Source organism: Arachis hypogaea, chromosome 11 (assembly GCF_003086295.3).
Source record: "Arachis hypogaea cultivar Tifrunner chromosome 11, arahy.Tifrunner.gnm2.J5K5, whole genome shotgun sequence".
NCBI lineage: Eukaryota > Viridiplantae > Streptophyta > Magnoliopsida > Fabales > Fabaceae > Arachis > Arachis hypogaea.
In genome coordinates, this window is record NC_092046.1 from 35121939 (window position 1) to 35133123 (window position 11185).

Sequence of the window (11185 nt, forward strand, 5' to 3'; positions counted from 1 at the left end):
TTTTAATGACAACACAACACTTCTTTGTCATCGTATAATTATTATACTTCAATTTTTTTATTAAATAAAATATAATGCATTTTTCATGGCATCAATAGTTCTCTATCATTGAGAGGGTCACTGAATCATTAGTTAATAATGTTAGATAAACAAGTTGTTATTCAACTCAACTTTTAATCGAGTGCTTCGAAAAAAAAATGTAAAAGATTGGATCAATGTTCTTTTTCTTGTTCTTTCTCTTTTTTTTTTTATCTGTTAGTTACTTCTTTTTCTTCCTTTTTTTTTTCATTGCTTAAGTTTTTTTTTTATTTTCTTCTTGTTCTTTATTATTGTATTTTTTATTCTTTCTTTTTCTTTGCTCTTTTGTTGTCTTGTTCTTTTCTTGTCTCTCTGTTTTCTTTTTTTTTTTCCTCTTTTCTTTCACATCTTTTGTATTATTTATGCATTTTATTTACTTTTTCCAAAAATTTATGTGTTGGTCATAACAAATTTTGATGTTTTCTTAAAACAAAATTTTCTATTATTATTGTTTTAAAAAATAACAATAACTATTTAGAGATTTAATAAAAAATTAGTTATAAACACACTTTTTCAGCATTTCTCATATGCAAAATATTCATTGTTTGATGATGGTTGATCCATTAAAAAGTTGCTAAAACCTAATCATTCACCACTAGCTACTACTGTGAAAAAAATTAGCACCAAAAAGTTTATTGGATGATTCTTTAAATAATTATACGAGTGAATATTTTATCAATTCTTAGAGCAAACTCCTTTTCTATCTTTTATTTTATCAAGAAAGAAAAATCACAAAAAAATATATATGGCGGCTATAGTGACTGAAAGGTGAACCAAGGAGTCTAGTTGTTCCCATGCATAATCTAGTTCTGTCTTCAACTTTAGCTTTTCAATAATTAAGCATTACCTCGTTTCTAGATTTGCTTATTTTGTGTCAAAACTAGATTATAATAATAACGAAAAAAAAAAAGCTCAACTAAAAGAGCTGTAGAACTATTCACTTTTTTTGAGATATGATATAAGAGATTCTTGATCCTGTTGCTACTAAATCTGATATAATGTGACCAGCAAATTTATGTTTCAGTGTCCAATACAGAGCCAACTTATTATTCAAGAATTTGAGTAGAACATAAACAAAGACCGACACTAGATAATAGGGGAACATGGAGTTTAAGAAGTATAAATCTTAATTACAATTTATTTCCTTAAACAAACACAAATTTTTTTTTTTGAACTTTAAAAATTGTAAATTAACCTCCCATGTTTTTCAATGTGCATTTATTTAAAATAAGTTCATGGCATCCTCTTAAATTTTGGATTATATACAAATCATCCCCCTAAATTTTGTTAATATAATTGATGAAAACATTGTGAACATAGTAACTCTGCACCTTTAAATAATTTACATATTTTTTAAGTTCATGAATTGAAGTTCACATACATGATTTAAAATTAAGAGAGTAAAGTGTAATTAATTAGGCCAAAGATTTATGTGAAGAAGCTCTCTTTCATTGTACAAGCTTATATTATAAAGCACACATGTATATTACTCAATGTGAACAAGATAAGAGACAGACAAGTAAACATGATACTATGCATCCTACATGACATCATAAAAAGAGTATTGTACACATTATTTATCACTCTTAATTCTAAGACATACATTAAAAAGAGTTGTCTTAGGCAATCTTTATCAGATCACACCAAATAAAATTCATCTAAAATAACTATCCCCCACAAGAATTTGATCCCAAGATTTAGCTCCTTTAAACTTCAATTACACTTTAAATAGTAATGCGCACAATCATTCTAGTATTGTACCTTATAACCCTTGATTTTCTTTTACCCCCATAATGTTATAATTGTGCAGTTTACTTTCCAAATCGTAACTCGCTCTTTGGTGCTAACATCTAAACTATGTTTGTGCTTGAAATTTCGATTGCTAGCGACTTCAGTCTTGACACCTTGCATATCAAGAAAACTTGTAGAATGATATTTCTTTGTTTTCAGAAGTATTCAGGATACTCAACTGAATTAATATGATCATAACTTCCATAAGAAACATCCCCATCATTTCCATGAAAGTACATAAAATCTTCTTGTATTGAGTAAGGTGACATGCCGCCAATCATATTGAAATCATCGGAAAATCGAAGTTACCCATTAAAATTTGAGTATGATGAACTAGATGAAATTTCAGGTTGATCCAATGAGAGCCATGGTGTCATTGTACTACTTGGTATGTCACACCTTGTAAAAGTATTTTGTAGTTGCGGGTAGTCCTGCATTTAATTTAAGCAAAAAAAGAAATGTCAGGAATGACAAATCTAAAAAATTTTGAGAATAAAAATAAAATATATATTATATAAAATAAGAGTTGGTTACGTAATAATAATTGAAAGAATTAAATAATAAGCAACTAGTATTCTACAAAAAGGGCGCAACACCTTTGAAGAATCAAGAATCAGATCAGGGGACACCCAAAACTCTGATGAAGAACTGGTGTTTATAGAAGCTTGGTTAGAGTCCACATTGTGTGGAGAAGCATTGGGGCTTGAGTAAACACTCTCATTGTTCAAATAACTTGGTTGAGAGGATGAAGCATCAGCAGAAATGGCGAAGGGCTCATTGGAGAATCTCATTGACGCGTCATTCTCATTGTTCACCTTCTCATTCTTCTTAATAACCCGACACAAGGCATAACCACCCTGCAATGATAGTTGAAAACAGTTAGATAATTTGACACGTACTTTTCATAATAATCTGTTTATATATCTTCACATGAAAACATCTGTATGTACCTGAAAACATGTAGATGATAGGCCGAGATCATCGGCGAGGCGATACTCATGCATGAGCCAATCAGTTCTGTCACCTAAAGGGGCTCTGCCACGGTAGAAGACAAGGGTTTTTCTATATCCTGTGACAGTGGAAGGAGTATCAAATTGGCACACAACTTTCTTGTCTTTTCCAGTGGCTTTCCAATAACCAGCTTTGGTGGCTCTGTTAGTTCTTGATCCATTTGGGTACTTGCGGTCCCTTGGACAAAAGAAGAACCATTCCATGTCTCTATTTGCCAACAATGATTTCTCTGCATTCACAAAAACACAAATTAGGCTTCTCAAAATTTTCTTGCTAAAATAAATTATAGAACTATTATTTTATTAAAATGATGTACAATAACTAACTAACTTTTATCTTACTAATTAAGTCATATTAGCTATGATAAAAACGTGTCATATAATAAATCATGTGCTTACATTTTATGAAAAATATGTAGTGAAAACCAGCAAAGCATCCAGGGAGTTTTGTAGTTGTAGCAACGGTTGAGTTGTCTTTATGTGAATTCAAGTTTACGAGTTCAAATCGTGAAAACAACTAAGGATGTAATTATCAAGTTAAACTAAATACATTACATTTTTTGAAGGTAGTCCTTTTTCAGATTCTGCGTTGTCTTTTTAAAGCTTAACTAAAGAAAATAAACCTTATTGGATTGGCTTTTTAAATGATTAACCGCTATAGGAAAAAGTGAAGTAAGAAAAGGAAAAAGAGGAACAAATAAACAAAACATTGCTTTCTAGTTTCTAGCACTATTTAAATTCTTTTGTTTTTGGTATACTAGGCAGCTAGGACTTGCACGTAAATTTTTATTTATTTATTTATCCTTAGAAGAATGAACAATCAAAATTGAAAAGGTGATTAATATTAATAATTACCAGGCAATTCCCAAGGATCAAACTTGCACAAATCAATCACAGGAATAACCTCAAGCTCAATTTCAAGCCCTTCCACTTTTCTTTTTAGGTAATATCCCAATAATTCTTCATCTGTTGGGTGGAAACGAAATCCAGGTGGCAGTGATGCCCCTCCCATTATGATTAAAAGAACAAAAAAGACCAACCAAAGTTTATGAAAACTTAATAGCAAGAGAGTAACCAAAAAAATAAACCCACAATTTTCCAGCAAGAAAGCTCAAAACTTTATGATGCTAAGTGGCATGCCCATATGTATTGAAGATTTGGAAGATCCAAAAATAGAAGCTTTTGTGCATAACAATAGTTTTCAAGTGATACTTCCACAGTAGTCGGCAACCATTGTATGCAATAATGATCATTCTCTTTGGAATAACACTATCTCTACCACTATCCTAATCCCAAACCACCCCACCCTCAAATGATAAAATGAACTAACTTACCCAGAAAGTTCAAATTACTCTAACTCAACCACCAACTACTTTTGACCTCTAATAAATTATTTTTTGCAAAACAAGAAAATTAAGGAAAACAAATTGGTTAAACTCAAAACAAGTTTAATTTGAGTAGTATGTTAACAATTTGAGTAGTAAAAGCATAAGGCATGGGTGGAGTGATATTTATAGCATTTGGAGGGAGAGAAGGGAAGGGGAACCAACAGTCCAAAATTGCACAAAACACACCGAAAGTATGAGATAACTTGTCCCAAAGTGCTCCCAAAAATTCCAAGGAAAAATGGCCCACCACTTCAAAACCCAGTTCACACCATAACCATATATGTATATAGTTTTCTTATTAGTTTACTTCCCGCCATTTCACATGAACATAACTTGTCACTCACTCTTATAATGTTTTTCTGCTCTCTGCTACGTTGCACTGCTACGCGTTGGGTATGCTTGAGTACGTCCAAATACGTATTTAACAAATGGCTTTTTTTTTTAAGTCTAAAGTAGTTTTGAGTATGTATGTATTAGATACTATTAGATACATTTTTTTGTTTAAATTACTCAAAAACTTCGTCATTTTGAATAAATTTTTTTATTTATTTTATTTCAAAATTACTTAAATGTGAAATTTAGGATATTAAATTTACTACTTAGACTATTTAAATATTTATTTGTTAATTTAAGATCAATTAAATTAGACTAAAAACATATTTTATCAGTTAAAAAATATCATTATTTTTAAAAATTTGCAAAATTTACTTATACACTCATATATTTTTTTGTGAAAGTATAAAAAGCTAGCACTTTTATTAAAATCTGACTAACACTTAACCATCAAAAGAAAAGTGAGTAATCCCACACCATTGGATGAAATCTCACACCATTAAAAATACCAATAATAATTAATTAATGACTACAAATCACAAAACTTACTGGCCTCCTAACACTCCTTTTTTTTTTTCTAAAATTATCGTATCCCATATCCGTATTCTTCGTACCGCGTATAGATACCGTACCTATATTCCGATATACGTACATGCAACTTCAGCTTCAATTCATCCATGTTAGTAATATTGTGTTGTCCCTGGCTGCATTTATCGGTAATCACAGTTTAGAATCACATGATTTGCTTGCATATAGTTACATCAAAATTGTAATGAGTCGCATAAAACTGCAACAATATAAATTTTAAGTTGTAAATTAAACAAAAAGTTCACAATGAAATTACTATAATGCCTAGCAAAAGCAGCTTAGTAACGAGTGATGACTAGGTTTGTCCTAAATGATTAGGAAAAGCAGAGTTTTTTTTTTCCGGAGCAAAAGCAGAGTTTGTGAACATAATTTCATCAAAGTCAATTTTTGATAATTTTATTTATTTTTTTTTTCAAACAAACTAATGAGTAGAATCATTCAATATTGACCCGTCCAAGGCGAATGCGACTGTTTCAAGTACAAAATTATTCTCCATGAACAGTGTCTTAAAGCTGCTATATAGCTTAGCTACAATTTCTACTACTCTTTTTGGGCTGCTACCGTATATTCTCCCTCTCATTTCTTTCATCTCTTTGAATCTCTTTGTTTTCTTATTTATGCTTATAATTTGATGGTGATATATATACTTCACATAATTGCTATGCTTTTGAAATGAGATGAAAAGATAAGCCAAATAGAAAGCATACACATATTTATTCTTATAATTGACACATAATTCAATGATAATGTAGATAAATTTCAAACTGATAATATATTTGAAATTCGTCTTTTTTTAATTCAAATAAAAAATAAATTCAAAGTCTATATTGGAAGTCAAACATTCGTATGTATATATATCTGTAGCACAGGAAAACAAAAATCATCGAAGTTACATACATTTCCATCTTTTTTTTTTCTCATTCTATTTTTTCCTTTTCCCTTTCCTTAAGCTTATCGTAAAAATGAATAGCATAATCTTATCTGGCCTCAACTCATTTAGCTTTGAACATTGACGATTTTATTGAGCGACAATCCAAATGTCATTGTTGATTGAAAATATTGGCTCACAACACAAATAAAGTTCTATGTTTAAAATTTTTCATAAATAAACCATATGTATAATTTTTACGTATCAAAATCATGTATAAAAATTTTCATCCTACTTTTTCCTCCATAATCAAACATAATAAAATCATGAGTAAATTAGCGCATTTGCAGTAATATCATGAACAGGGTTTATCCAACCAACTTGGGTTGGTCGAATGGTCAACTCATTCGTTGACTTAAGCAAGTGTCGGAGATTCGACACTTAAATGGAATTCAGATTCGTCATGGATTAATCCTTAACATGTCGAATTGCAGAATACCGTGAACAAAATAAAAATATAATGATAAATGAAAATTATGAAGAAAAAAATGTGTATACGCTTCTTTTCTTTTGATACCTACATCCACTAACGCATGAACCGTTATTAAATGAGTGGAGTTTGCTTTTATTTCATGAACCTAAATGAATTGAGTTAGATTATTTGACATTTTTATTTGTAGTAGTTAAACTAAATTTTTTAAGTTTAATTTCTATCTATCAATTGTATATATATTTTATGGTACAAATCATTCTTACTCTTGTTTTGTTTCTAAAATTTATAGCTAAAATCGATCTCCATAAAAAAAAAAAACTGCATAAAAGATGAAAGAATGTTTGAGAATTGATTTCAATTTAAATTTAAAGCATACATTTAGGGGGTTAGAGATATAATGTTTCTTCCTCTAGCTATGAGTTTAATTTTTGAAAAGAAGTGATTTCATAATATATGATATAAAAAATTTTATAACTGAAAAATCTTTGTTATCCTCGAAATCAGAACACTATATCCTGAGGAAAATAAATAAAGAAAAAAAAATTTATACAGAATATATATAAACCCAAAAAAAAGACTCTTACTTAAGAAAAGATGAATGTTAGAAGAAATAGTTTCATCGCACTAAAGTTCCATGACGCTGGCAGTACTATACCATGAAGAAACTTTCACATCATAGTGATTAGTGAGTAGGACAAAATGCTTTACCTATTTTTAAATTGAGGATTGTGTCATCAAGCGGGACCAATCATCCTTCCAAAAAGAAAATTCTACTCTAAAAACTAAAAAGGTGCTTAATTAGTTTCTTAACCTTTTAGAACCGTAATTATTTGATATTTCTTCATTCGCTATTTACATGTAGTAATGATATATATGTTATAAAAGTAACAAATCTATAGCTCCTTCCAAAATCTTTGTTCTTACCATTGTAGGACCATCTAATTGGACTGCTTACTCAACCAAAATCTTGATCGATTGGTGGAGTATCTTTCATACTTATCTGCAAATTCAAAGGGAAAAAATAAATAAAATATTTAATTAGTAATACTAAAAGACTAGCAAATTTTATTATTTTTAACTATTAATTACTCAACAATAGTATTTTTAACTCTTTGTACACAAATTCCAAAAAATACAAATGCAACAAAGTGTTGAAGATCTAATGTCGACTAAATATTGGCTAAATTTTGTTAAAAATACTGACCACAGAAACTTTCCATATTTAATTACCTTAGCTGCTACTTGCTTTAAAGTTTAAACACCAGAACACCTTTTATGGTGTTAGCAATTAACTACTACGAATATAATCCCTATTACTTTGTGGAATAATGGAAAAGATGACATGGGCAATGGGGGCTGTTTACCCCCTGCTCTTTTATGTTATCCCGAAAGAAAAAATTAAAGGAGTGATTTCTTTAATTATATTATGAATATATAAAAAATTAATTAATAAAAAATATAATATTATATATTTAAATAAAAAATATACGTTAAAAATAAATTATTGTCGCTGCTATTACTATTGTCTTTTTTTTTTTTTTGATATTGCATTGTTGTTTAATTTCTTTTTTTTTTAATCATCTCTTATTAATATTATCAAAACTAGTTATTACAGACGGATATTTTTGACGGATTTTATCCCACGAAAATACAGACGAAATTTCAGAAGGATTTTTTATCGGAAAACAAAAAAAATAAATTAGCATAAATTACAGACGGAAAAGAGAATCCGTCGATAATTCTGTCGGAAAAATTAATTTTTTTCGTAGGAAATAGTTACAGACAGAAAATCCGTCTGTAATTAAATAAACAGAAACACTGCATTTTATTAAATTATTACAGATGAAAAATACGTTTGTAATTTAAAATTTTCCATCGGAAAATATTGATATAAACCTAACTTAACCCTAATCTCGAGCTTCATTCACAATTCACACACGTTCATTCACACTTGACACCCGAGCTTCTTCCTCACGAGCTGCTTCTTCTCTGGTCGCATGAGCTTCTTCCGCCGTGGCCGCCATTCGCATCGCACGATCTCTCTGTCATCCCTTGCGTCGCACGAGCTCCTTCCGCCGCCGCTCTTGTCGCGTCTGCTCCCTTGGTCGCCATCGTTGCAGAGCTCCTTCCGCCGCTCTCATCGCGTCTGCTCCCTTCATAGCCGTCGTCACAGAGCTCTCTCTGCCGCCGCTCTTGTCGCGTTTGCTCCCTTAGTGAATTTCAGGTATAATCTGATTTTGTGATTTTGGTGCTTAGGGCTCAATTTTTCTGTGCCAATTTTAGGTTTATCAATTTTTCTTCGCAGTTTCTATCTTCTTGTTGCTGTTGATGCTGATTGAGCTTGTTGTAGGTTTATCAATTATTTTACTATCAGCGAAGAAAGAGATTCCAGATTGATAACAACATAGAGATGCCAGAGTTATGCCCGGAATGGTTAGCATTGTTGATCTTTGAGAAGGCTTGTTTATCTTCCATTTCTCTTTATGGTATTGTAGTGTATATCACCTTCCAGATTTTACTCTATAAATATTATTGGCTGAAGATATTCTTCTCTTATATGTTGTATGTTTTTAATAGACGAAATTAACAATGAATAACCAAATTTGTTTAGTTTTAATGATTCTTTGAACTGTTTATTTTATCGTTCTTATTGTTGATATTGTTTCTTAATGACGGGGAATCTGTTTTCAGAAACTTCTGGTGTTGTATGTAAGACTGGTCGAAATTTTAAGGAAAAACTAAGGGAGCTTGGAGGACTTGATGCTGTCTTTGAAATTACCTTGAAGTGCCAGTCAGATTTGAAGGTGTGAGATTGTATTTTCAGTTCAATAATATTTTTTTATAAGAAATAACTTGAGAAAACTGCAAAGGTTTTACGGACATTATAAGATAGAGTGAATACTATTATTTGCTATCTGATCTTTCTTACTCTAAGATCAATTATTGTATCTGTCCGTACTCCGTATATGGGCAATTCCCTTATGTTCAGGAAATCAATTTAAGTAGCCGTTTGTCTTTTGTTCTAGTTGATTTCAAGTTTTGTCTTATGGAATTGGTGCTGGGAATCATCTCTGAGAATGGAGAGGAGGAATTGAAGGAGTTGCTCTCAAAGACAAATAACTCTGGTGAAACTGCGTTATATGTTGCTGCTGAAAATGATAATCTTGATATAGTGAAGGAATTGATCAAATATCATGATATTAGTTTGGCCGGCTTCAAAGCTAAGAACGGATTTGATGCATTCCACATTGCTGCTAAAAATGGAAACTTGGGTGAGTGTCTTAATTCTCTTTACTTCGTAGGAGCTTACAGTTATCTCACTTCATTTTGATGAATGATGTGCAACATGTTATAATAACTCTTTGGTTATTTTTTTAAAGAAAGTTCGCTTCTTAGGATTTGTTGATATAGAACTACACATATTATTTCTCTCCAATTTGAGTTCTTATGTCAAATTAGCCATAACTCTTTTACATCTGCTAGCTTTCTAGGTTTTACATTTTGAATCTTATTTTTGTTGATCATCACACTTATAAATTTATCATTAATCTAACGTTTGGAATTTTTCTGACTCCTCTTCTCTCTTCCGGTTTGTAGAGATATTGAAGGTCCTCATGGAAGCCTTTCCCGAAGTTTCAAAGACAGTCGATATGTCAAACACTACTGCATTGCACACAGCTGCAGCACAAGGTTTTTTTTCCCCAGTAATGTTTGTTGACCTTGTTTTTAAATTTTAATATCCTGATATGACATCATTGATGAACGAATTTTTGACGATTTAGAATTTTTCAATGAATTCTCATTGCAAGTATAGTTTCTAAACCAACAAAGAATCCTTTCATACAAAAATTTGGTTGTCACAAGTAACAAACCCCTAAAAATAATAACCGAAGTATTCAAACCTCGAGTCGTCTCTCAAGGAATCACAGGGAAGTGTACTTATAATTGGTTATGGGATTTTATCTTTTTGGGTTTTTGAAAGGTTGAACAAGGAATGTAAATGACAAGAAAGTAAACTAATAGCTAAGAAAGCTCTTGGCAAGGTATGAGAATTAGAAGTCCTATCCTAGCTATCCTTATCAATTGTGACATCAATTGTCCATTGCTCCCACTTAGTTAACCTCTAACTATGAAGGAAAGTCAAGTGGATGAATCAATTTGATTCCTCAAGTCCTAGTCAACTCCTAAGGAAAGACTAGCTTTAGAGGGATCCAAATCAACTAGCAACTTTCAATTATCAATCAACAAAGGTGTTTGATAACTCAAGAGTCTCCAAGTACTCAACCAAAGCCAAAAGGAGAGAAATCTACACTAAAATCCAACCAAGCATTTTCTCAAACACTTGGAAGGCATATAACATAAAAACATAGCAATTAATAAGAGATAATAAAATCCAAACAACCAATTACAAATATCAATGACTAACAAATAATAGAAGAAACAATAAATATGAAATACCTCAAATTACAATAAATAGAAAATCAAATCTAACATGAGAATTCATAAACTAAAGTGGAAACATGAAATAATCAATAAGGAAAATAGATAAATTAAAATACTAAGACAAATAAAAGTAGAAGAGAAGCTAAATCAAACTAAGATAGAAATATGAAATTGAGAAGAATTAAAGCTAAAA

The 11185-nt window shown here is 30.7% G+C and overlaps 1 protein-coding gene across 1 annotated transcript; it reads right to left on the reverse strand.

Moving 5' to 3' along the window:
* Positions 1 to 1512: 1512 nt before the first annotated feature.
* Positions 1513 to 4518, reverse strand: LOC112720674 (NAC domain-containing protein 71-like). The gene is made up of 4 exons (XM_025771708.3): positions 3735 to 4518; positions 2820 to 3109; positions 2466 to 2726; positions 1513 to 2300 (listed from the first exon to the last, which is right to left on the reverse strand). Exons 1-4 carry the CDS (start codon positions 3889 to 3891, stop codon positions 2175 to 2177), a joined length of 834 nt encoding a protein of 277 aa, XP_025627493.1. The 5' UTR covers positions 3892 to 4518; the 3' UTR covers positions 1513 to 2174.
* Positions 4519 to 11185: the final 6667 nt, after the last annotated feature.

Coding starts and splice junctions, on each gene's coding strand:
- LOC112720674 (XM_025771708.3), bottom strand. CDS start 3,891: ATGGGAGGGGCATCACTGCCACCTGGATTTCGTTTCCACCCAACAGAT. Junction 3,110..3,734: donor TGATCCTTGGGAATTGCCTG/GTAATTATTAAT, acceptor TTGTGAATGCAG/AGAAATCATTGTTGGCAAAT. Junction 2,727..2,819: donor TATCATCTACATGTTTTCAG/GTACATACAGAT, acceptor CTATCATTGCAG/GGTGGTTATGCCTTGTGTCG.